At 33.1% G+C, this 26,785-nt stretch overlaps 5 protein-coding genes across 25 annotated transcripts; 2 read left to right on the forward strand and 3 right to left on the reverse strand.

The window, feature by feature from the left end:
* Positions 1–102: 102 nt before the first annotated feature.
* LOC110673494 (squalene monooxygenase SE2-like) lies at positions 103–4,535 on the reverse strand. 21 transcript variants are annotated; one of them, XR_009142969.1, is made up of 9 exons: positions 4,351–4,531; positions 4,114–4,220; positions 3,345–3,525; positions 2,681–3,184; positions 1,952–2,492; positions 980–1,300; positions 739–783; positions 499–696; positions 103–378 (listed from the first exon to the last, which is right to left on the reverse strand). XR_009142969.1 is itself a non-coding variant. In XM_058133282.1 (3 exons), the coding sequence occupies exons 1-3, from the start codon at positions 778–780 to the stop codon at positions 280–282; spliced, it is 339 nt and encodes a 112-aa protein (XP_057989265.1). In that variant the 5' UTR covers positions 781–1,918; the 3' UTR covers positions 103–279. The 21 variants fall into 21 exon arrangements, 1 of the variants encoding a protein (XP_057989265.1); XR_009142964.1 differs by having other exon boundaries at positions 3,345–3,720; XR_009142962.1 differs by having other exon boundaries at positions 3,345–3,757.
* Positions 4,536–4,682: 147 nt separating this feature from the next.
* Positions 4,683–6,197, forward strand: LOC110673493 (F-box protein At2g26160). Its single transcript, XM_021836637.2, has one exon. It carries the CDS (start codon positions 4,752–4,754, stop codon positions 6,066–6,068), a length of 1,317 nt encoding a protein of 438 aa, XP_021692329.2. The 5' UTR covers positions 4,683–4,751; the 3' UTR covers positions 6,069–6,197.
* Positions 6,198–6,462: 265 nt separating this feature from the next.
* LOC110673498 (receptor-like protein EIX2) lies at positions 6,463–9,222 on the reverse strand. Its single transcript, XM_021836640.2, has one exon. It carries the CDS (start codon positions 9,159–9,161, stop codon positions 7,893–7,895), a length of 1,269 nt encoding a protein of 422 aa, XP_021692332.2. The 5' UTR covers positions 9,162–9,222; the 3' UTR covers positions 6,463–7,892.
* On the reverse strand, positions 6,530–7,810 carry LOC131172889 (receptor-like protein EIX1). The gene has a single exon (XM_058134429.1). The coding sequence runs from the start codon at positions 7,808–7,810 to the stop codon at positions 6,530–6,532; it is 1,281 nt and encodes a 426-aa protein (XP_057990412.1).
* Positions 9,223–24,438: 15,216 nt separating the features above from the next.
* Positions 24,439–25,391, forward strand: LOC110673490 (uncharacterized). Its single transcript, XM_021836635.2, has 3 exons — positions 24,439–24,702; positions 24,785–24,865; positions 24,947–25,391. Exons 1-3 carry the CDS (start codon positions 24,549–24,551, stop codon positions 25,246–25,248), a joined length of 537 nt encoding a protein of 178 aa, XP_021692327.2. The 5' UTR covers positions 24,439–24,548; the 3' UTR covers positions 25,249–25,391.
* The last annotated feature ends 1,394 nt before the right edge of the window (positions 25,392–26,785 follow it).

Here is a 26,785-nt window from a genome sequence, read left to right on the forward strand (position 1 = left end):
TTTAAGCTTTGATTTGCTACAATGATCAGTTTTGATGGACAGTGATTTCAATACAACTCCAGCAACAAACATACACAACACATTAAACAGTCCACTACTACATCGAGAACGCTGAATAATGAATTTCATGCTTGTATCATTTGAAATTGGAATAATTCAACAATTAATGAATACTTCTTCGGAGTCAAATTCCGAAAATATTGATACACAATATACACTGCAAAACTTTTTCCTAGAACTTACAAAAGTGTCATGCTACTTGTTTTCAAATGTTGAATATCAAGGAGAAGCTCTATGATGTGATGGCATGGTTACTAGGAAGAATACCCGTCTAACTCCTTTGGCCTTCATTATGGGAAAGTTGAAAATTGATGCAGCCTACAGAATGGAACATGTTATGGATTGCAAAATCATCTTAATGAAAGACAAATACTTATGGAAATAAATTGTTTGCCAATTCAATCAAAAGCAATCACTGTTATTACAAAAGATCCATACCTTCATCAATTTAGCACCAGTCCATATGCTTTTAGGTGAAGGAAATGGAAGTATTAAGAGACCAACACCACAGACAGCCACAACAAAGAAATGTAGGACTAAACTTGATCCGTTTGAAAAAGCACCACCAAAACACAAATAGCCGAAACATGCTTGCCGCAATTCATTCCTTGCAAGATCAGTTGATGTAGAGAAAACCTTGGAAAGGGCTCTTGCAAAATCAGTTGATGTAGAGAAAACCTTGGAAAGGGCACTAACCAATGTATTTATTGTAGATGCCATTGGCTGAACCAAAATGGAAAAGCATCATATGTTTAGTTATTATTTCTTAAGCAGTGCAAAGAGCTTTATGTTTCATATGCAGATCACAACCATTCTGATTACAAATCAAAGTATAGAAATGGTAATTTATTCTCACATGGAAAGCTGCAAAGCCATTACCAAATTTGCACATATTTGAAAACTATAAGCAACTGGATACCTAAAGATGCACAGGTTTCATATAGGATACACATGAATGCTGCTTAACTTTCCGATAGTATAGAAGGACTCAAGGTACTTGCAGAGATTAGCTGCATCATTAAGATTGTGTAGAGGTCTAAGAAGGTTGCTTAACAAAACTATGTCAGAGAGAGCCTCAGTCATCCCTCCACCCGTTAAAGGATGACGTAAGTTGAATGCAGATCCAGCAACAATGCAATGGGAGTTGGATATGGAGAAGCTGGCATGCTTTTGTTTGGCATTGTTTGTACATTTCCCTTTTCAATTGCAGATATGAAGAAGCATGCAGCTCAAAAGGTATCTGTTATAAGATTAATGCCAAAAAGCTATGAGAAGTAGATATTAATATGTTATGGTTAATGCATTGCAACTCAGTACAGAAACCTAACTCATGTCCAGTACAATTTAAACTTGTGTTAACTTGTGTTGATGTGTGGATGATAGTTATCATGTTAGTCCTTGAACAAAAGGCATTTTGTAGATTAACATCCAGTGTATATGTTGAATGAAAATGAAGAAAAATTAGACTTCCGCATAGAATGCTCTCTCCCCTGTTTTCATTTCCGTTTCCTGAATTCATACACCATATTTTTCTACAGATATGTGCAGTTCTGTTGCTTGTGTGTGTAATAAACTTCTACAATGTGTAAAGGGATGTCCAACGCAATTAAACATTTCACATATTCTTGTTCTAGTGAACAAAACTACCAAAGATAAATACAATGGAAACAGCAGTGAAATTCTATGAAGAAATAAACTATTTGATAATTTAAGTCTTATATTTTTCTAAAAAATGTAAATAAAAAATATTCCTGGATTTTTTAAGATGTAAATCAAGAAATCAGAAAATTTTTTTATCAGCATTTTTGTTCATAAATATGAGCTTGCAATGAATTAGTGCTACAACATAAAATGATTAAAAATCATGTTAAGTGGATTCCAAATTCAATACCTGTTGAGCCGCCACTGTTCTCAAATATTAAGCCATTTCACCATTGGAAATGGAGGCTACCTTCTGTCCAGGCACATCAACTAAACAACAGACCTCAGTGCTACTGATTGGATAAAACAAGATGGGTGAAGGATCGGCAAGAACATCATGTCCATGATTTTTATATGGAAGATCACAGTTCTCTAGAACCAAGGCAACAAAAAAGGAAGGGATATCAACCTGCTGAATTGTTTCTAACCTCTGTTAATATCAATTGGAAACCATATAGTGTGAAAAGTGAGAAGTTGAGTTTTCTTCCCATGGAACTCATACCGTAAGATCAAGCTTCTTTAATAAATTAACTTGGTTAAATTAAACTAACAGATTCTTCACCTTAGGTTTGCAAAGCGAGCACTGTAGGTTTGAAAAACAACCATCACATACTATTGTAAGGCGAGCATATGCTCTCAATTCTTGTCCAGTTTCTGTTTTGTACAACACCCCTTTAATAGTGCCCTTTTCTTCAAGGAGAGATATTACTGTCCCTTGCCCCAATGTTACACTATATAAAAGATCAAGAAAGAAAAAAAAATTGCAAAAAAGAAAAAGAAAAAAAAATAAAAAGAGATGTATTATATGATTAATACTAGCAAATGCTTTGCAAACTACAATGTTGAATTCATATCCATTTTAACTTCAATATCATTTTCTTGAACTAGAATGCAGAATATACATAACAAGACAGATTACTTGGCAAGAGTTGCAGCCTTCTCACACATTCTTTGTATGAAACGTCCATTGTGGAAACTTCTTCCAGCTACATCCAATTGAAAACTTTGCAGAGGACAAGATAGCTTAGTACTTTTTCCATCTTTGTAAATAGCATATCCAAATACTTGTTGAGCATCTCTGTTCAACACAATCCACATCCACAAATACATACTCCCATGTCAGAAAATTAATTAAAGATTTCGCATATTACACCAAAAACAAAAGCTGTAATAGAATTTTCAAATATGTAAGTTGGTTCTTGAAAAACTTTGTAGTGTATATGATGAGTTTCCCATACCCTCAAGACCCAACTCAAATCGATTTTAGATAGCCCCCAGGCACTCTGTAGTGTATATGAAGAGTTTCCCATAACTCAAGACCCAACTCAATCAATTTTAGATAGCCCCCAGGCTGTAGGAGTTCACCAACAATTCTATCAGGTTCAGTCAGGTCTCTTTCAATTACAGACAATTGGCAGCCATCCTGCGGTAAGTAGCAAAAGAAGGTTGCGGATCATACTGCACTAAATTGGAATATATTCATTTCTAACTTTTTCAAGTTTTTGATAATCCCATTGGTAGCATAAAACATGGACATAAAAGACTCATCTCTGGTACTTAAAGCAATGGAGAGGGACCTGTACCTTGCCAAGCGTGTAAGCAAGAGCTGAACCAGCAACACCAGCACCAACAATGATTATGTCAGTATTTGTTGCTACATCAGAAAAACGTATTTTTGTTCTGGAGCGCTTCAAAAATTCCCATCTCTTAAGTTCTTTACTGACGAACTTGTCTTCTTTACTCTAAAGATATACCAAAAAACCACTGCCAAAATAGAAGTTATAATTCCTCCCAACCCAAACAGACAATCCATTAGATGAACGTAAATGTGATAAAAGGAGATGTAAATGGATCTTCCCTCCAAAGTTTCTTTTTCTCTCACTAGACTGATTGCTAATGCTTTTGAAGTGAGAGTTCTTTTTGTTGCACTTGTAATAGAACTTAAGAGCCCTTTATACCCTTCATTTGCAGGTAAATGTTATCACTAGTCAAAGAACTACAACAAGATAGTACTTAATCAACAATTGAATTAGTCAAAAAGAATTGAATTAAGAAAGGTTAAAAACACTTTCAGGGATTTCAAAGCCCACAGAAGCAAAAGCAGGAGAGACAAACAGGAACAACTATATCAGCATGATAATTTTAATCCACAAATTAATGAAAAAGAAACAGATGACAAATGGTATAGAAACAAACGACAGAATAACTTCAATAACATTAAAGCAGACCACTAGCATGCAGTTTGGGGGAGGAAGAAGTTGGGTCTCTATTCTTTTTTCCTTAAGAATATGCAATGGATATCTATTTTGGAAGAAGAAAATGAATTTATCAGTAGCAGCTTTTACTCAATACCCTTTTGATCATTCATGTGCTGCTGAACCTCACATATAATATCTTTCCAAATAGCTAGAACCTCATTGATTTTGTTCACATTAACCATCCCAAGAACAAATCTTCATCTACCCATAGCAAATCGTACAAAACTTTCGTCAGAAAACAAATATACGCAAACAAATTGAACCCATAATAATCCTTACACTAGAAAACTGGAGGAAAAGAACAAAGAGGAGAGATAGAGAGAGAAGTTACCAAAGTAAGGAGAGGCAGGAGCGTGTTTCCACGGCGGGTGGACTGAGATATTTCTGAAAAATGGAAAAAACAGAGATATTCTCAAATTTACTATTCATGATTGACTGATCCAATCCCTTAATTAGGTAATTGTTGGGTTTAAGCTAAACAGTTTTCAATGGGCTTAAGCTAAATAGAAATGGGTAATTTCATGGATAGAAATGGGTGGCAGAGCTGAATTTAAGCCTAATTGTTTTTTATTGATTTAATTTAATATTTTTTAAAAATTATAAAAACTAAAATAAACTAAACTAGGAATATTGGGTTAAATAATTCACTTACAAGCTATTTAAAAAAAAAACAAAAAGGATCTTACCCGTTCATAGATCTCAAGACCCACGCCGCTACTGTCCTATTAGGGAATGGATTTGAGATCCAAATCCTTAACAATCCTTAACAATCAGTATGAACCAGCCATAGGAAACCGGCCTTTCTACTGCTTCTACAGCAGTCTCTTCTCTACTTCGGCTACCATGGAAGAACACTCGGGTACTAGCTCCAAAAGATTACGGCTTTCTTTTATTGAGGATTCTTTCGCTGTCAAACCAAACTGGTCTGACCTTCAACCTGAACTACTGGAATTGATAATTTCAAAGCTATCTTTCATAAATATCATTCGCTTGAAGGCTGTTTGTTCTTCTTGGCGTTCCTTTGCAGAATCCTATGTCTCTTTTTTGCCTCGAACACCATGGCTCCTGCTCCCCGGCAACCAAGAACATCATGCTCGTTGCTTCTTTAGTCTTGAGGACAATAAGGTATATCAGATCAAGAATATTAGTAATCTCTTCGGTGATGATGCTTGGTGCGTTGGGTCGTCTCATGGTTGGCTAGTGCTTTTGGATGATGAAGCAAAACCCTTCCTCCTCAACCCCTTTTCGCAAGTTCGAATTCAATTGCCTACAATTGAGAGGTTCGTGTTTCTAGTTCATAAATCCTACTTCATCAAGGTGTTGAGAAAGGGTTTTATCACCAGAGCTATCTTGTCGTCAGATCCATCTCATGACAACAACTATGTAGTTGTACTAATTTTAGGTTATGTTTCAAGGCTTGCTTTCTATAAGAAAGGTGTTTCAGGTTGGACTATTTCTAATGGTGCATCTCGGAAATACTGCGATATCATATACTGTAATGATCTTTTTTATGCATTAACTTTGGATAATTCCATTGAAGTCTGGGATTTTCATGCTTCTTTGCCAATAAAGAATAGGGAAATCCACCCTTCAGTCCCAAGAAAAATAATGGAAGCTACAGAGTGTTTGAGAAGTCCACATTGTTGCCAAAGTCACTTGGTGGAATCATCTGGCGATCTTTTGCTGGTGTTAAGGTATTTGGGGAAAGAAGGCAAACTTTGGGTTTGCCCATATCGTACACAGAACTTTCATGTTTACAGGCTGGATTCCAATGATCCGAATTGGGTGGAAGTAGACAATTTGAAGAATGAGGTACTGTTTCTGGCCGGTAACCACTCAATGTCACTCTCAGCTCAGGATTTTTCAGGATTTGAAAAGAATTCTATTTACTTCACAGGCGACATTTGGAACCAGATGAACAAGGATTACTCATATGCAGGGTATGATCTTGGCAAGTTTAGCCTGGAAGAGAAGATTACGAAACCATTTTATGCCTTTGGTTTAGGGAGGACTGGTTCTCCATCTTTTTGGATAGTTCCAAATCCATAGTGAGAGACATATATGATTTATCGTAGTATGTGTTGTCCATGTTTTGATTAATTGTTCGTAATGTTCAAACATTTTTCTTCCAAAATGAAGTTTATTGTTTATCATAATTAAAATGGGCATTTTCTTTCATCTCTGTTTTGTGTTTGATTCTACAGTGAATATTAATTTAGTTTTATGGCTCTAATTCACAAACCAAGTTCCTTTCTCTCTTCTTCCCTCTCCCCAAAAAGAAGAGTAGTCCAAGAAACCACATCTCTTACTGCAATTTCATCAAAACATGTGATGAATGATTCTATAGACCCACATATCTATTTTAATCCTAATTAAGAATATTTTACTTACTGTTATTTTGGAAATTTTATATGATCCTTATTAGGACTGGTAGGGATTATGAAAGAGGAAATTTTTTAACCAAGTTTGGAAAATCATACACAGCAAGACTTTCACATTATTGGAAAACTTTATTCTCCTTGCCGTTGGCTCTGTAGCTTTCTTTGCAATTTAGCTACACCAACTACTACTCTAACATAAATTTCATCAATCATGCTGCCCAGGAATTTAAAATAGGCATGCCTCCATGAGGTATTAAGCAGCAAAGGGGTCCAAAATCCCCAAAACCCTATAATGAAGCCAAGTGCCATACTGATATAAAATGGAGGTATTCCCATTCCATTTCCAGTTTCTTCTTCACTGCTTCTGCTTCTTTCTTGTAGCTCCATTTTGGGACAATCTGGAGCTCCATATGATTCACGTTCTAAGCAATTCTTTGAAAGGGGAGGACCACAGAGATTTTGATTCTCTAGATATGATGTTGCGCCAAACTTGGAGAGCAGGTTCTTTCCATGAGGAATTGGTCCTGACAACTTGTTATGAGACAAATTTAGGTGAGAAAGGTTGGACAAACTCAGTATGCTGTCAGGAATGGCGCATGAAAGTTCATTCCATGATAAATCAAGGGATTCCATGGCTTCCATTGCACCTATGTTTGGCGGGATAGTTCCTGTTAAACTGTTTCTAGACAAGTTCAAGGCAAGTAATCCACCTAGGCTCGTAAATTGCGAAGGAATTTCTCCAGAAAGATTATTTGATGAAAGATCCATGGACTTCACTACAGGAACAGCTTGAGGAAAGAGACGTTGTGCCCCTGTGATATTCCTTTCGAGATGCATCATGGAGAGAGTTTTCAAATCATAATTGTAATAACAGCTGCTGCCTGGCTCAGTCAGGGCCTGTAAAGTGCCAACACAACTTGGAATCCGTCCTGACAAGCGATTCGATGCAAGGTTCAACAATTTCAGAGCTTTTAGCTGGCATAGCTGCAAGGGAATAAGCCCTTCTAATGCATTTGAATTTAAGACAAGAATCCTGAGGTCCAACAAATTTTCTCCAATCCATTCTGGTATAGCTCCTGATAACTTGTTTAGCCCCAGATCAATAACTAACAAGCTTGTGCAACTCTTCAACGATGGTGGAATTTCTCCATAAAGACCATTATTCTCAAATATCAGCATTTTAAGTTGTACTAGATAGCCAATTGAATCAGGGATTTTGACAGAAAGATTATTTCTTGCTAAATTTAAAACCTCCAAATCTTTCCCATAATTCCAGCAGTCTGGAATTGGTCCTGACAGAAGATTATCTGATAAATCTAGATAACCAAGAAAATTGTTTACGCTTATCATCTCACACAAGTTGGATAGTGGCCCAGAAAATGAATTTCTTGACAGGATTACAACCCTCATGTTGGGAGAGAAAAGAGGAAGGGATCCTGAAAATCTATTATGAGTCAAATCTATTATTGATAGTTTTCTGTTCAGTGACAAATCAGGCACATTCCCTCTTAGGCCATTGAAAGAAAGATTCATGTACTGAACTTCCGGAGAGAGATTCCAAAACCAGTTTGGCACAATGTCTGAAATTCCTGATTTTGAGATATCGATGAAAGAAAGGCTTTTCTGAGTTTGGAGCCAATTTGGAAATTGTTGCCCGAGATTGCAACAACTTAGACCTGCAATCTCCAGCTAAGGGGGGAATCCAGCTTGAGCTCACATCAAAGGCCAACTGGTTTGAGGAAAGCTCTAACACTCGCAAGTTGCTGAGGTTTAGTAGCTGAACATCAGTGACAATACCTTCCAAGGAATTCCAAGCAACATTCAAGACTGTTAATCTTGAAAGTGTTGCCAGACTTTTTGGAACATGACCTTGGAGATTATTCTCTGAGAGGTCTAATTCAACCAGAGAAGTCATGTTCCCAAAAGCATCAGGAATTAGACCATGAAATTGGTTTCTTCTCAGATGTATCTCAACAAGACCAGAGCCAATTTTAAATAACCAATTTGGTATGGAAGAATTGAAACTGTTAAGAGAGAGATCAAGGACCTCTAGAGAAGTGAAATTTACATAAGACAGAGAGTCAGGAAGATTTTGAAGTTTGCAAGCAAACAATCCCAACTCCTTAAGAGAAGGCAGCATATTGATTGCCTCTAGCCAGTGACTATCCTTGCTAAGATCTACCCCACCCAGATCAAGGAATTTCAAGGAAGAAAGACCTCTGAGCCAATCAAGATTATTAGCTGTAAGAGAAAAGCCATTACCACTTAAGTCAAGAACCTGTAAGGTAGAAAGATTTCCTATTTGGTTAGGAATAGTTCCCTTAAATTTGGCATTGGATAAATTCAGATAATTCAAACTAGAAAGAGAACCAAAGAACTCAGGGATTTGAATTTTGTTAAAATCATTCTGGCTTAGGTCTAGAAAACTTAGATGAGTCAAGTTAAGCAATGATCTACTTATCTCACCTTGCAACTGCAAAGTTACTGCACCTTTGTCTCCTTGGAGATCAAGTGCAATAACATGGCCTGTTTCGTTGTTGCAGCCGACTCTTTCCCATTGACAGCAATCTTCTTCAGCCTTCCAAGATGAGAAGTAGCCGAAATGATTCTTGAATCCTTCTTTAAACTTAAGAAGAGCTTCTCTCTCACTCTCTTTGCATTGGACTTCCAATGCTTGATGGACCAAAGTGGATCCATTGGTTTCCATACATAGAAAACCAATGAAGATGCTCAGAATCTGAAGAAATATAATAATTCCCATGATTTGTAAGATGATTCTGACGACAAATCTGAGGGATTTAAGTGTGTATATTATACTAATCTCAATGTGTAATTGGAATAATGATTAATATTCAGAGGTGAGTGTCTATCTTATATAGAATGACAGATTTTTTAAAAACTAAAAAAAATACTAGCTTTAATAAGAATTTTAATTTTTTTTTTCTTTTTCAAATGAAAATATGGCAAAGGGATTCTTTCAAACAAATTGGCTATGACACAAAGCAACGGTGAGTGGAAGTCACTTAAATTAAAAATGATTATAATTTTTTAAATTTTCTTTCTTAATGTGTAAATTAAATTTTTATTTTTAATTTATACACAAAATATTTTCAATGTATATTAATCGTATAATTAAAAATAATCTAAAATAATATTCTTAAAGTGATTATACTTTATTAAATATTTAATTAATTGACAACTAATTTTTTTAATTTAAATTATTAATTTATTAAAAATATTGATTATAGTATATTACCAATATATATATTTTTTTAAAAATTATCATATTAAAATAATTAAAAATAAGAAATTAATAAAATTATATAAATTTATTAAGTAAAAAAGAAAGAGTCTAAGAAAATCATATCTTTTTCATTGAACATTGCTGAGCTATTAAACAACTGAACTTATAAACATTAAACATAAATTAATCATGTCAGCAATAACTTGTATAAAAATTCGGAGACAATCCCACTTATTGCTACTTGTAATCTAAATTTTTCTAGCTTTGCTCTAAATTTTAATTTTATGGCAGTCATTTTATTGAGGTAATTTTATCATTTTATGAAAGCCTAGTAACAAAAAAGCTCTAAAATTTGGATAAAATTTTTAAAAAGTTTGAAAATTTAGCCAATTATATCAAGATTTAAACGTTTAGATTAGGTAGCAAAACATGAAAATGTTTGGATTTTTTTTTCTAACTAGGGCTTTTATGAAAACTTAGAGCAAAATCAGCAAAATTGACAAACTTATATTTAATTGTTATAATTTTTATAAGTTTAGATATTCAATAAATTATGTACATTTAGCCTTAACCATTTGCATAAGTTATTAAAAAAAATTTAAATTTGAGTTAAAATTAGTATTTTGATATTTTAATCCTCATTTTTCTTAATTTAATTTTTATAAATTATTATTAATATAAAACTATTACAAAAGGATTAAAAAGATGATTTCAATTATATATAGAAGCTACTTATTATTTTATTTTCTTATATTTTCTTAAAAATATTATGCAAATTACACACCACTTAATAAATTCTGCCAAAAATAAAGGGTGTTCAACTATAATGTACATCGTTATTCTTGACAATAAGTATTATCATTTGCTCACATTACACTCATCGGTCTTGATGGGGGACCTTGACGTTAAGGTTAACTGAATAATGGAGTTTTGAATTTCTTACAACAGTATGTCATCTGATTGATAACAATTTTTAAGGTAGTATTTTATATTTTAACTCGGGTTAAAAGTATTTCTCTTATTTATATTATTCGATAACATAATATTTATACTAGTCTTCAGAAGTTGAGAGAGTAATTTATAAAAAGTTACCCCTCATAATTTTTAAAGGTTGAGAGAGCTTTTGAACTAAATTAATAAGATTGTATCACTATTTCTATATTTAACAGCTTATCCAATAAATATTTTCACCAAACAGTTCTACTTTAAATAGCTATATAAATAGCTAACCATTAACGATTAATATCTAATAGCTAATTGCTAATATCTAATAGCTACCAATTATTAAAATAACTAATATTATTGAATAGGTCCAACAAGTTTTTCAAAATAAATTATGATATAGGTTATTTAAAAAAAAAAAAAATGAAAGGCAGGTGTTCCATAAAATATCTCATATATATATTCTTTTGATTTTCAATTTTATTTTTAAAAATTTTTGTTTTAGTTGAGGAAGACTTCTTGAATTACAATAGATACATAATTGTGCATTCAGTCCAAGTATAAAGAAGAATTTAAAAATAATATTATGATGGAAATAATGAGTAATTATTTATAAAGTAATTAGACATATATAAGTTAAAATTATGCTTGTGTGTTGGTGTGGTGCTGTATACTATCTCTCGGGTGTCTAGTCCCACATCGCTTGTGAAGTGTGTGTATAAGATATAACTTAACATGACTTAACAAATTTGTCATGATTTTGTTAAGGGTATGTGCCATCTCTGTCTTATATATATGTTCTTTATAAAAAAAAATTATGAGAATTGTAAATTGATATATATATATATATATTCAAATGAAAAATATGGCAAAGGGATTCTTTCAAACAAATTGGCAATGACCCAAAGCAACGGGGCAATCAAGTTGTTTGAATATTAGAAAAATATAAAATTCTACTAGCTACTCTTCCTTACATATTTCTTTTGAAATTTGTCTTCCTTTCATCATGGAAAATTTGTTATTCTGCCAAAATAAAACCTTAAAATATGAGTGATTCTTCTCTACATGTATGTGTATCTAAAAATTTTCTTTCAAATATAATTCTTAAGAAAAAAATAATTTTCAAAAATAGAAATTAAATATAATTATGTGAGAATTTATTTAATTTTTTTTTATGTAAATGATTTATTTCAAACAAAACCTATATGAGAATTAAATTTAAATTCTTTTCTTACAAATAATTTATTTTAAAGAAGGCTAATTAATGAAGTAATATACTAAGTAGTTGATGAAAAATTCCTTCAGATTAAGAATCTTATTTCTTATTTTCTAAACCCTTAACTTAGGATTTGTGAGATTAAATTTGAAAAGTCCCATCACTTTTAAAGTCTTTTATGTAAAAAGTAAAAAGAATTAAATAAGTTCTTATACTTTCGGTTGAGTGTTAAATAATTTTAAAATTAAGTTTTTTGCTAAATAAGTTATTAAGGTCAAAAAAGTATTCACCTAATAAAATATATTTTTTTTAATTTTAAATATTAAAATTTTTTATTATTTTTAAATAAAATAAAATTTAAAAAATAAAATAAAATAAAGAACAGAATGAATAAAAATTATTAGTTTTAACATTTTATTATTAAAAATAGGGAAAATAATATTTTATTATTAAAAAATAATATCTTATTAAATACATACTTATTTGATCTTAATTAAAAAGTAGAGAATTATTTGATTCAAATTGAACTTATTTAACCCAAAACTTGATTTTGAATTTATTTAGCTCTGGACTACAAATGCTTATGGAATGAGTCATTCGCAATGAGGGTGAGATATCATAAACTTTCCATCAGTATGACTTCAACATAAGAAAAATGTAACATGATATGTATAAAAGTCATTGATAAATTAGTAGATTTCTTTATGATAGATCCTTAGATAGACTAAATTAATTATATTATTTATAAATTAAATTATTTCACATTATTTGTATTTATTTATAATTATATAAATATAAAAAGATAACTAAATTAAATCATATATTTATAATTATGAATTTATTATCATAAAATTATTTATTAACTTAACTACTAGTAATGTAATAGACTGAGTCTACTTCAAAAATTCTAATTTCTCATGACAGTAGAAAGTCAAATTGCATGGTTGAAAATTTCCTATATGAGCAGCTATGTTGGACTTTTCTTATTTTAAAAGAAAATTGTTAGAAAATTTTCATTATGTTGACTGGCTCCATTGCTACTTGCTTATGAAAATTTATTTATTTATTTACTTATTTAAAATCTGGTGAGCTTAACGAACAGGATATCCTTTTCGGCTAAGTGGTATCAGAGCCTCGTAACGTTTCGGGGGTCTCGGGTTCGAGTCTCGCCCCTGCGTAAAAAAATAGCTCTGCGCTTAAAGTGGGCCTGGAGAACCCAGAGTCTGCGCAAGTGGAGTCGTGGTGGACTTGGGCCTGATTGACTGAGAGTTAAGGGGAATCTGGTGAGCTTAACGGACAGGATATCCTTTTCGGCTAAGTGGTATCAGAGCAAAGTCAATGGGCTCCCAAGACCAATCAACACCTGGCATATCTCAGCCCAACAGGTCCAGGAACTCTATTTAGATCTTGAAGAACATGTCTCCCCTATTCAATTCTATTGACATTATCGCGATTATTCTTAGAAATTGATCAAATCCTTGTTTTGTGAAATTATGTGCCTAGCTCCTTAAGTTAAGCTTTAGCCTGTGTCTTGTAATCATGCAATTAATGGAGAAAGAATCCTCAATTTAAGTAGCTTATGTAATGATCATTACTTTAAGAATTCCGTCAATCTCTCTCTCTCTCCTTTTAACATGATATTAGGATTTCATTATATTTGAAGGGATTACAAGGGGATTATAATGGCCTAAGCTTAAATTAGAAAAAAATAATTCAAAAAACTCATCAACTTGGAACATTAAACTCGGCGCGCTAAAGAAGCAGGCAGAGGGAACCAGGGAGGAATTCTCCATAAGCATGTTGAGGATGAATATTTGGACTCTTCGCCAAAGCTCTGCCGCATGGCAGCATCAATAAATTGAAAGAGCAATCCATAGGCAACATATATCTACTTACCGCACTACATGGCACAATAAAAAAAAAAAAAAAAATCAAAACCTAGCCATAATCGAAACAAAAAATATCAACACAAATATCTCTAGCAATTAAATTGTTCTCTCCTCTGCCGCTTGAGAAGACAATGAGCCCTTCAACAATCTAAGCTTTCCGTGCTTAGTCACTTTGAGAGGACAATAGAGACGGTCTCAAATGGGGGTGCTAGACAACGAAAGGACTTACCACCAATAACCTTTTTAATCCCTATGTAGCACGGAAACGGAAACGCAGACACAGATAAACGGATACGGAAAAATGACATTTTAAAAAAAATAAGAAACTAAAACGTAAATAAAACGTGTAAATATAAAAAATATAGAGGTATCTTTCATGATATATATATATATATATATATATATATATATCATGAAAGATGTTCAATAATAAATAAAGTCCAAATCAACATTCAAATTCAATCATAAAGATACATATTTAGAAGTTTCATACTTATATGAAATAAACATTAATTACAACACATTCAAATGTTAAAAAAGAAAAGATAATGAAATTTATGATATTTCCTCAATTTCACTGTTTTTCTCCTTCTCCATGCTTATAGTTGCATTTTCATCAAATAAAATAAACTATAACTCTGGTTCATCCAATGAAAGGTTGGCAAATTCAAGAACTCCCATATCTTTCATACTCCCAAATTGATCACTACCAACATCCCACAATTTTGTCTTCTCATCATAATATTGGGAGGAGTTTCTCGACAGAAGACGAAGATTATTATGGATAAAAACGAAGTCCTCTACACGTTTTGGAGTTAATTTATTCCTTCTACATGAATGAATGAAGGAATAAATACTCTAATTTCTTTCACAACAAGAGGAGGAAGTAGATTGTCCAAGCACTTTAAAAGCCAACATTTGAAGTAAAGGTGCATTAGAACTAAAACATGCCCACCATTTCCTAGGATCTGTAACATACATACTTCCAATAGAATCAGGATCAGCAGAGGTCCACTTTTCAAAGAAAAATTTGCAAATTCATCATTTGATCTAATTCGCTCATCTTCATTAGAAAAAATCCTCCTAAAGCATTTAATTCTTTCAGTTGATACTTCTCCATCCATATGAGGAGGCACTCTACCTTCTCCCTCTTGAAGCCATTTTTCACTATAAAATCTTCAAAAATAAGAAAATAAATTCAGACAATAATAAAAAAAAAAATTATAACAAGAAGATGAGTATGTAAGTTAGAAATTTATCTTGGATTTAATGAATGAGCCAAACAATGAAGGGGAGTGTTGCTCTTTGCCCAATGATCAACAAGAATTCGATGAACCACATAATAGAAATGAGAAAACTCATCTGCTTGCTTTCCTTCATGATCAAAAATAACTTGCTTCACCTTTTCAATTATAGAATCCCACAACTCATAAACCAAATGAAAGCATGGTTTGTCTGTGTCACAAACTTTGATCGTGTCATAAATGGGCCCAGTAAAAGCAAGGATGTAATCAATCTTTTCCCACCAATCCTCATCTACTACTTTATCACGAACAAATCTAGCTTTGCCTTGGTCATCTTCTCAGTATTGTGCCCATTGATCACTCATAACCATTGCTTCTAAAGCACGCCTAATAAGTTTAAATCTTTTAAGCATCACAACAATAGAAGCAAAACGAGTTTCAGCAACTGAAAGAAATTTCAAAGGGCTAAAACGATTATAAATTGCAAGCCTCATGGAATGATTCATTATAAAATTCTTGATTTGCAAAGCATCCCCATGGATTTCAGTGATCTGGTGACACACATCATAAGTTTCTTGATTAGTTTCCAAATTTTTTGCTGCACATATATTGTAACATCCTCACTTTAGCTAGTCTGTACAGTCTACTGTTTCAGTGACCAATGTCGGTCCGGACAGCTAGAATATTTGAAATTATAAATAGACTAGAGTGAGGAGTTATACAGAAATTAAATAATGCTCATAACAATCAAGGAAAATTTTTAGAAATGAAATACACTAAGGTTAAACGAGCCGAAACCCCAGTGATGAGTAACCCAAAGGGGAAGTGACGGTGAAGGCCGTTAGCAACCATAGACCTGGGGAAAATTTATAAAATAATTTTTGGGACTCTAGAGAAGGGTCATAGAGGTTCTTATGAAATTAGAATGCCAAGAAAATGCTTAGAAAAATTTGTCTATCGGTATACACAATTTTGGCTCGTTAAGCCAAACAGAGGGCATTTTGGTCATTTCGTCTTCAGAGATGATTTTTGACCAACTTGTCCATTTATGTAAGTGAATTATATGACATAAAATATGAACAAATATTAATGAAAAATTAATTAAAAATGAATAGGAAAAGGAAGAAGAGAAATTGTGAATAAATGAGATTTATTACCTCATGCTTATGTAAGCATGAGGTAATTAAAATGCTTAGCCAATCAAATTAAAGGAAAACACTTATAATACATAAAATGGGCAGAAAAGAAGGCCAATTCTAGAAAATTTCTGCAGCCACTCTTCTTCCCAAAGAAGACGCCCCATGCTCCTCCTTCCCTCCTCCATTTTCATACTTACAAAAGCTTGAATTCCTTAGTCTTTTCTCAACAAAACCCTAACCTAGCAACATAAAAACTTGTTCTTTCATCTTGGTAAGTCTTTTGGGAGCAAAAAGAAGTGAAAAAGAAGAACCCTAGCAAGTTGCAATTTCACTCCATTAGAGGTTAGTGACTTAAACTTGATTTTCTCTTTGAATTCATGTTGAAGGACTATGATTGAGTGCAAAATTACAAAGAAATTTATTTAATACCATGTGTATGCCCATCCCATATTTTTGGCAGCCTTGGTTGGGGTAAGATTGTGATGATTTTTATGGAGCTAAAATGATAGTATGGCTGCCCTTAATATGAATCTCTTAAGTGGAGTAATGAAATGCAAGTTATAATGCATGGTTTGAGATAGTTGAGTTAGGGTTTGGGATGAAAATGAGACTTTGATCATGTAATGGTGAAAGTAGGTTTTAATGGTCAATTAGTGACCATTTGGTTTTGTTTGAATAAGAAATGAAGTGGTTGGTTTAGTGGGAATTGAAGTTGGTGTGGCTGCCATTGGTGACCTGCAGGACTGAGCATGAGTCCAGTAGGTTTGGGCAGCAATAACTGGAGTTGTAGAGGTTCAATTGGTGTAAGGCCAATTAGAAATGAAACTAGACACATAATGACACAACTTTAGTGAAGAAGCCATGCCCAGAAAACCAAACCAAGTTGACCTAAAGATTGCCCTAATCCGGGTGACCTGCATTCTGCCTGGGCAAAATGACTAAATGAATAGTGTTTAGTCATTTGGTCATAACTCAGTGTAGAAATGTCCAATTGACCTGAAATTTTACTAGCAACAAGCTGAGATATAGATCTACAACTTTCATGAAGAAACCTAACCCAAATTATGACCATAACATATTCAAAAAGTGACTTGCAGTCACTTCTCAAAATACTATAGATTTGGTCAGTCCAGAAATTCTGGAAAAATTATAATCCGGCCAGTTGTGGTTTTTGGGCCATAACTTGAGCTAAAAAACTCCAAATAGAGTGATTCAAAAAAAAGAAATGTAACTAGACAAAATAAGGAACAACTTTCATGTTGACCATTTTACCAAATTCCCACTGCAAAAATAACTAATGAAACAGTAAACACAAAACTTAAAATCTGAAAATTTTGAACAATTAACATTAAGTTTAGAAATGGTATTGGCAACCAATACCAACAATTTTAGAATGCAAAATTTGGTATGTTGGGAGTATTAAAACCAATGTACCTATTGTCCATGTAAAAGTCAACATTTTTTTGACTAATGAATTGAATAGTAACCCAAAACTTGAATTTCAAGAATTATGAAACTTAAAAGTGTAATATGCCCTAGTATACCTAGCAAGATTGATTTGGATAGGTTGGCATGCCAATAGGGTTCTGTTAGCAGTACTACATATGGCTTCATGCCATTCTGTGTTTCATGGCCTCCCATGCCATTTTATGATAAAATAGCCTTTGGCTATGGTAATTGAATTATATCCTTGATGATTATTACAGCTCATTAGCTGTTCTGTTGCACACCGGGAGACAAAATGTGACCGATGGTGTGATGGTCCGAGGTACTTAGTACCCAGTGCCAGTTTACCCGTTTATCCAGTCCAGTCGACTAGTATGGGTTACTCGGGCAACGATAATGAATTTTACAAATTTTTAATCAATTTATACTGCAATAAATGCTAGAAATTAAGTCTACCTAAAATGTAAACATACATTCTGCATATTTATATTATTTTAGTTATTTTATTTTATATTGTCACCACTAAGCAGAATTGCTTAGCGCGTCGATTTTGCCACGCGTAGGTACTGGAGACATAGCTGGGGAGTCTAGCAGACCTCATACTGGGTGAGCTTTCAGATCTGCACACAGAGTTCAGAGTCACCACACATTGCAGTGCATTTGGTATGACATTAGGTCACTTTTGATATTTTGATATTTTTTATTTTGTAAACTTCTGTAATGTATATTATAAATTCATGTAATTATGCTTTTGATGTAATTATCTATGAACTATGTTCATTAATAAATGTGAGCATTTCTCATTGAGTTGACTGTGATATGAATTTAATTTTGAGACACTGGAGTCATTTGAGAAATTGTTGAGAATATATTGGTGGTTGACTGGGAATGATGTGATGATTTTATTGGAAGTATTTTTAACAGATTCAGAAGAACTATTTTTCCAATTTACAGCCGACACTTTGCCGGATTTTCTATAAAATTTGCGAAAAAATTTAGATTAATCCAAAAATTGTAAATAAATAAGTAAAAAGGGTAAATTGAATTGAAATATGATTTGGTGCTCTAGCACATTGTGTGGCATATCTTGCTCGGCTACACTGTAGACGGGTAAGGGGTTTCACATTTAGTGGTATCAGAGCACCGATTTAAGCATTTCTGGGCCTAGATAGAGTGCATACCATTGCATTGCATTTGTAAGTGTTGAGGTGACACTGATGCATATCTGTTTGTTTTCTTATTTTGATTAGGATATGGATCCTGCTTTTCAAAGAGCAGTTGATGAAGAGGTAGAGAGTCGTGCTCCACCAAGGGCTGAATCTGGGGGCAGGGGAGAATCTACTCCACCAGCAGCTGAGGCACCTGCCCAACCTCAGTTTGCACTATTTCAACAAATGACCGAGTTTTACCGGCAAATGATGGGGGCAATTCCACCACCACAACCACCACCACAACCTCCACCAGCATCACAGAAGTCCCATCTGGAAAAACTGCGAAAACATGGGGCTGTGGATTTCTTTGGGAAGAGGGAGGATGATCCCATGACAGCAGAAAACTGGTTGGATAGAACAATCAGAGTGCTGAAACAGCTTAATTGTACCCCCGAGCAGAACCTGGAGGGTGTTAAACTTAAAAGTGTAATATGCCCTAGTATACCTAGCAAGATTAGTTTGGATAGGTTAGCATGCCAATAGGGTTCTGTTAGTAGTACTGCATATGGCTTCATGCCATTCTGTGTTTCATAGCCTCCCATGCCATTCTGTGATAAAATAGCCTTTGGCTATGGTAATTGAATTATATCCTTGATGATTATTACAACTCATTAGCTGTTCTGTTGCACACCGGGAGACACAATGTGACCGATGGTGTGATGGTCCGAGGTACTTAGTACCCAGTGCCAGTTTACCCGTTTATCCAGTCCAGTCGACTAGTATGAATTACTCGGGCAACGATAATGAATTTTACAAAATTTTAATCAATTTATACTGCAATAAATGCCAGAAATTAAGTCTACCTAAAATGTAAACATACATTCTGCATATTTATATTATTTTAGTTATTTTATTTTATATTGTCACCACTAAGCAGAATTGCTTAGCGCGTCGCTTTTGCCACGCGCAGGTACTGGAGACATAGCTGGGGAGTCTAGCAGACCTCATACTGGGTTTCCTTTCAAATCTGCACACAGAGTTTAGAGTCACCTCACATTGCAGTGCATTTGGTAGGACATTAGGCCACTTTTGATATTTTGTATTTTGTAAACTTTTGTAATGTATATTATAAATTCATGTAATTATTCTTTTGATGTAATTATCTATGAACTATGTTCATTAATAAATGTGAGCATTTCTCATTGAGTTGACTGTGATATGAATTTAATTTTGAGACACTGGAGTCATTTAAGAAATTGTTGAGAATATATTGGTGGTTGACTGGGAATGATGTGATGATTTTATTGGAAGTGTTTTTAACTGATTTAGAAGAACTGTTTTTTCAATTTACAGCCGGCACTCTGCCGGATTTTCTATAAAATTTACGGAAAAATTTAGATTAATCCAAAAATTGTAAATAAATAAGTAAAAAGGGTAAATTGAATTGAAATATGATTTGGTGCTCCGGCACACTGTGTGGCATATCTTGCTCGGCTACACTGTAGACAGGTAAGGGTATCACATATATTCTTCAAAGCAAGATTAAGAGTGTGCACAACACAAGGAGTCCAATAAATATGTGGAAACATTCCCTCAATGATTTCTCCAGCACCTTTACAATTTGAAGCATTATCAGTAATGACTTGTACCACTTTTTGATGACCCACTTCATTAATTACTTCTTTTAGCAAATTAGCAATAAATTGCTTATCTTTCACTTCACCAGAACAATCTACAGATTTGATAAACATGGGGCCAGACTCAAAAACAACCATAAAATTAATCAAAGGCCTCCTCTGGGGATTACTCCATCCATCACTCACAATACTAACACCCTTTTCTAACCAAGTGCTTTAAATTGGTTCAAGCAACCTCTCTACATTTGCTTTTTCTTGCTGAAGTAATGTGGTTCTCAATTTGTTATAACCAGGCGGCACATAACCACCCAAAGCATGATTAGCAGTAAAAGAATAAGAACTCACATAATAAGGATTTCTAGCAAAATTAAAAGGTAGACCCCCCCAGTGTAGAATATTCTAGCAATCTCTACATCTAATTAAGCTCTAGTTTGCAAGTCAAAAGCTCTACTAAGTGGAGAATCATTAATTCTTCTTTTCTTTAAAGCTGTTGAAATACTTGGTTCAGTTATATTCAATGAAGGAATAGAAGTTATACTAATAGGCAAAGAAACTCACCTAGATTGTGAATTGATAATTCTGTTTATTGCCTCATCCTCCTGTTTTCTCATTTCATAAATACTATCATTCATCACTTTTTTACACACACCAATCCCTTTTCCAGTGATTTTCAATAAATGAGCCCTCACTCTAGTATAAGTCCCTTGCTTTTCTTGTCCATAAAAATTACATATCCATTTACAATTACCCCTTCCTTCTCCAGTTTTCTGAAGTTTAGTTACATATCTCCACAAAGGATTAAATTCTTCCTCCCTAGTTTTTGAAGAAGTGGCACTAGTGCTATTTGCTTGGATAGAATTAGAGTTTAAAGAATCCATTCAAATATTATCCTATCAAAATGACAAAAAGAAAATGCAATTTTATACAATTTACAAATTATTTAAACAAATTATATACTAAAGATTAAAGCACAATGCAAATTATATATTAAAAGATTAAAGAATTAAATAATAGAATTGAATAAATTGACTATAAAACTTATTTTGAAAAATTTTAATATATAATATAACGATATATTAAAACAAATTATATTAAACATATTATATATAAATTATTACAAAAATATAAAATATATTAATATAAAATACAAATTTTGAATGTTGGAATTTTTTTTATTTATCATTAATTAGAATTTAAACTTGAAATTTTATAATTTTAAAAATAACTTTAAAAATATATTTACATTTGTCCTTAATTTCCTTCAAAATGTTGATTGTAAAAATATGGCAAATCTTGAATATTTTTAGTGAATTTGGGAGAATTTTTTTTTATCTTTCTTTTTTTAAAAAAAAAAATATTTATGATAACTCCTCAAATTTGGTTTGAGAAAAATCTAATTATGGAATATACATTTAGAGAAAAAAAATTGATATTAAATGTGATAAATTTATGATTAATTAATGGAATAAAATTGTAATTAATTAATGGAAGTTGCTTAATAAAATTGTTTCACAAAGAAATTAAAAAAGGAAAATAATAAATTAATGATAAGGAAAATAATAAATTAGTCAAATCCCTATATAAACCTAATACTGCACAATCGGGAACCAGAAAAGAAGAAAGGCCATCATTACCTGTGATGTACTTGTCGTTCCTCCCTTCTGCTTCTTCTTCTTCTTCTTCTTCTGTTGATAAGGATGGAGAGGGCATATCAGAGAGTGAATATGGCAGACCAGAGAGAAATGAAGAGAAAGGATGTTGCGATCCTTATCTGCGATGCTGCCGTTGAAGATCTGATACTTCCTTTCTTCTTCTTTTTCTTCTTCTTCTTTTTCTTCTTCTTCCTTTTCTGTTGATCTTGATGGTGAATGTTGTGAAGTGATCGATTTTAACCCACCCATTTTCCTTTTTTTTTTAAATTTTCTTTAAAGAAAAGTATTTCCAATATTTTCGGAATCGGCTTGGAAACGTTTCCCAGCCTTGTCAGGTCGTTTCCTCATCGAAAACGTTTCCGACACTGGAAAACGTGACCCAGTGCCTTTTCTGTGCTTCATTGTTTAATCCCCACCAGATGCCATCTTCAACATGAAAGACCACTGCCATGACAACCCCAACATAAACATTCTCCTTATCACCATCACATGAAAAGTTCTAAGATTTGAAAGAAACAATGACAAAAAAAAAAAAAAAAAAAGAACTATTTACTCTCAGCCCAATTGCTAAACCATAGCTAGGCTAGAAACTATTATCTTCCCCTGTCTCGAAAGGGCAGGGAAAAACTTAAGAAGATGAAATGCTCAACAGTCTCAAGAGAAATGACAAAAAGAAACTTTGATAAAAATATTATCTCCATAAAACTAGAGAGAGAAACTGCTAAGTTCAACACTTCCTCACATATGAATACAAAGAAATGTTTTATTTTTTATATTCTTTCCTTTTGTTTCTTTATTGTATTGAATTTGGCCTATTATTGTTCAAATTCTTAAATTTGTAGTCTCACATTTACTTTTTAGTCCATTTTCCATACCATGGAAAAGTTATTTATACATGGATAGCACTATTGTCACAACTTATTGAATTTCACATTATCCTAAAAGTTTAATGTTACATTTTTAATGCAAGTTGTTAGATCTTTCTAATATATATATGTTCAATTTTAAACTAATTATTATTATGAAAAATAAACATTAACAATCCTAATTTAATTTTCTTTTTAAATATATTGACCAACGGTCATATTCTCCTTAATTTGTAAGTTCAAGTTAGAATTGAAATTCGAATCGGATCAACAGTCTTAATGGTTGGAGATCCGAAACTAGACTGAAGGTTTTCCTTCAATTTCAGTATCCATTTTAGTTTGATTCCTATTCAATTTTGATTCGATTCAATTCAATTCCTATAATTTGATTTAGTTTAATTAAATCTGACTGTAAAAATTTTTAAAAATATTTATTTTTTCAAAATTGAAAAAATTAGTATTTTATCTAAAATCAAAACAAATTGATCAAAATGATTCCAGTTTGATTTTAATCAAGTTCTGATCAAATCTTGATTTATTAAATTTCGATCAAATTCTGGCTCAAAGCTAATCGAGCCGGGTCTATCTGTAAGTGGTGACTCAATATGCTCTTCATTGAATTTGGATGGGCCAAAATTGAACTTTTGTGGGAGCAAATTAAAAGAAAATTAAAACATGTATGTGAAAAAAAAATTGAAAATTCTGAATGAGCCAACACTTTCTCAAATCTTGTGAATTGAACCAGACTCAACCTAATGAAAGAAAACCCAACATGGATGCTCAAATAATAAATGCAAGAAAACAACAGTATAGGTATAGATATTTCCCTTAAAACTTCCCTCTATAAATCCACTCCAATTTTAAATTGATCCAAACAAAATATTACAAGTTAAATAATAAATATAAAAATTATTATTTGATTTCTTTATTTTAATAAAATTAATTACTTGATTATCATATTTTAAAAAAATACATTAGTTAGTTTATTATTTTTATTTTGTCTATTCCTTAGTTTATTCAGTTTAAATCAAATTTTTTGTTCGTTAATGTACTCAAAAGAAAGAAAAATTACTGTTATATAAACTAAATAATTCAAGATTTAGAAAATAGATAGATTATATAGTTGTATTTTTTAAATTGTATTGACGGAATGAAATTCAAATTAATGGCTAAAATAATTAAAGGGTCTAAAGAGTGAATAAAATAAAAATATAAGGACTAATTAATATATTCTTTAAAATAAAAAATTAAATAATTAATTTTATTAACTACAGGAATTGAATAATAAATTTTCAAATAAATAATAAATAATGTATGAAACACTTTAAAGCAACTGCTGAATCCAACCAGGCCTGCAAAAATCCTGGGTGACGATTAGCCTTTGGGTTTATGAAACCAGGACATGTTATCATTTTGTTAGCTGTGATGCCCAGCCCACAGATTGGATGAGTGAATGGCCAGCCCACTGACAGAGCTAGGCTTGAAACAACTTCAGTTCTTTGCTTCCAGCCCAATTCTCATGCATGGGTCTTCTAAATGGTAGCCCATATCAAACACATTTGCCTTTTTTGTGGAGGAGAAAATTTCCTGACATTTTTTTGTATCTTGGACAACAAAAAATTTTTATGTGGGAACTGGATTATAATAGCCTCACAAAGCCGTGGAATTGAAACCTTCAAAGCTCCTGGAATTTACCAAAACACAGAAAAATATATACATTCCATGGCCTTAAATTTCAGTGCTTTTTCTCCCTCAACTCCTCACTTTCTAATAATCCCACAGCACAAGCTTTACTCTTCTTGTAGAAGAATATTTGCTAAACCAGAAGGTGCTGAAAGTGGAGTAACCGAGCAAGAACTTCCTTCTTCTTTTTCTGGTGTGCTTTTGATTCATTTACAACCTTAAATTCTCATTGATTATTGGGTTTTTGATGTTTTGATAGATTTACTTCTTTGCAGGGTCGTTGTCCTCCACTCGCTCGCAGCTAGATCTCTTGGATCAGCTCACATCCACCACCCCATCATCAGCTGATACTGCTGGTATGTTCATCAAGTTTACTGTAACATTGGCAAGTAATGGAATTAGATATGAAAAATCAATTTCTTGTTCTTGATAATCAGGGTACGAAAGTGATGGTAGCTCCAGGAAACTTACTATTCGAGAGCAGCTTGTGCAATTGGTAGGAGAAAGAGATGAGGATGAAGATTTCAGCATTCCACTGGGGAAAAATCTGAAGAAGGTGAGTTCAAAGTTCTTAACTATTTCACAGAAGAGAAACATTAGAAGACAAGCTTACTTGGATGAAGTATCTCAGAGGAATGACTCTGTTTTCTTTGCAACCATTGGGGCTTTCGTAATCCTCCCGCCTATTATAATCTTAGGAATTGCAATCTTAACTGGTTATGTGCAGCTTTTTCCATGATGTGTACATATGCATAGAAATTGTTCCAGAGAAAAGCTACTCATTGCTCCAATCAGGTGTAGTTGCTGCTTGCTAGTATACTTGTGAGTGTATCGAGATGATAGATACCTCCTGATATTATCAAGATGATAGATGCCTCCTGATATTCCTTCCATCATGAAATTTAAGAAATCAATTTTGCCTAAAAACATAGATAGATTACAGATGCCAAACGGCCCACAAGCTCACAGCGGCTACTCTATTAAGATATAGATCAGCTCTTCCCTATTTGAAGCTGATAGATGTGTAAGATGAACTAATTTTTCACAGAATTCCCCTGCACTTAGTTTTGCTTTACCGGGTTTTAAGGGTAATATTGTCCCTGTAAGCAGACAGCTAGAGTTGTTGGGGGTGGTGGTGGTCGTAGGGTGGGTTGAACCATAAATCTCATATAATGGCAAAACAATTTGACTAATCACAGTGGACAAGACCATTAAGGGGTCCAATTTACTGACATGGATGATTTGGTCTCTTTGTAATATAATTTGAGATTTTTAGATGTGAACACTTGTGCAAAATGGTGTTGAGATCCATTGCTCGGGCAGCAAGTCTGATGAACTAGCAAGTCTGAAAGCAATTGCTGCAAAACCAACCCAACTGGGAATTAATTAATTAGTTATTCCCATAATCTCTAAGCTTCAATAGATTAACAACTATGATTCTGTTTAGAACGCAGCATTTTTTGAACAAAGTGCAATATTCTGAATCATCTTCCTATCAAGTTGTATATATCAATTGACCTTGACTATATGGTTCAGGAGTAAAGAGAAGCTTAGAACATAACCAATGGGAGATGCACATATTCGTGCCTGAATATAAAAATTGCAATTGACGAGGAGTTCAGATGAGCCTACTTAGTTCTATAATACAGGACTTGGCTACCTAATATCATCGCGAGTTCCATATAAATTTGTAGTAATAGTACATATATAGAATCGTACAGGAGCTAGAGAAGCAAAAAAGAGAGATCTCAACATTGCAGCCACAAACATTTCTTGATACCTCATTACTTTGATGATGATGATGATGAAGAAATGAATTGCATGGCCTGTGAGAGAGTTACTAATCCTAGTGAACCATCTCATGGTTGCCTTTCTTACGAATATTTCCTGCATGACCAATGTCTTAACTTGCTTCGCCTGCTTCACCAGCCATCTCACAATTCTCACCCACTCATTCTCTCTGTTGTGAAAAATCACATCGACACAAATCACAGTGGACAAGACCATAGTGGTCCAATTTACTGACATGGATGATTTGGTCTCTTCGTAATATACTTCCATTTGAGATTTTTAGATGTGAACACTTTCATGTGCAAAATGGTGTTGAGATCCATTGCTCAGGCAGCAAGTCTGATGAACTAGCAAGTCTGAAAGCAATTGCTGCAAAACCAACCCAACTGGGAATTAATTAATTAGTTATTCCCATAATCTCTAAGCTTCAATAGATTAACAACTATGATTCTGTTTAGAACGCAGCATTTTTTGAACAAAGTGCA

This window comes from Hevea brasiliensis, chromosome 14, assembly GCF_030052815.1.
Source record: "Hevea brasiliensis isolate MT/VB/25A 57/8 chromosome 14, ASM3005281v1, whole genome shotgun sequence".
In the NCBI taxonomy this organism is placed as follows: Eukaryota; Viridiplantae; Streptophyta; class Magnoliopsida; order Malpighiales; family Euphorbiaceae; genus Hevea; species Hevea brasiliensis.

Bases quoted from the DNA above. Each gene is read 5' to 3' on its own strand.
- LOC131172889 (XM_058134429.1), bottom strand. From the start codon at position 7,810: ATGAGGGTTGTAATCCTGTCAAGAAATTCATTTTCTGGGCCACTATCC.
- LOC110673493 (XM_021836637.2), top strand. From the start codon at position 4,752: ATGGATTTGAGATCCAAATCCTTAACAATCCTTAACAATCAGTATGAA.
- LOC110673494 (XM_058133282.1), bottom strand. From the start codon at position 780: ATGGCATCTACAATAAATACATTGGTTAGTGCCCTTTCCAAG. The intron at 697-738 runs GTTTTCTCTACA...GCCCTTTCCAAG, and splicing joins TGGTTAGTGCCCTTTCCAAG to GTTTTCTCTACATCAACTGA. The intron at 379-498 runs GTATGGATCTTT...TCCATTCTGTAG, and splicing joins CTGGTGCTAAATTGATGAAG to GCTGCATCAATTTTCAACTT.
- LOC110673490 (XM_021836635.2), top strand. From the start codon at position 24,549: ATGGCCTTAAATTTCAGTGCTTTTTCTCCCTCAACTCCTCACTTTCTA. The intron at 24,703-24,784 runs GTGTGCTTTTGA...ACTTCTTTGCAG, and splicing joins ACTTCCTTCTTCTTTTTCTG to GGTCGTTGTCCTCCACTCGC. The intron at 24,866-24,946 runs GTATGTTCATCA...CTTGATAATCAG, and splicing joins ATCATCAGCTGATACTGCTG to GGTACGAAAGTGATGGTAGC.
- LOC110673498 (XM_021836640.2), bottom strand. From the start codon at position 9,161: ATGGGAATTATTATATTTCTTCAGATTCTGAGCATCTTCATTGGTTTT.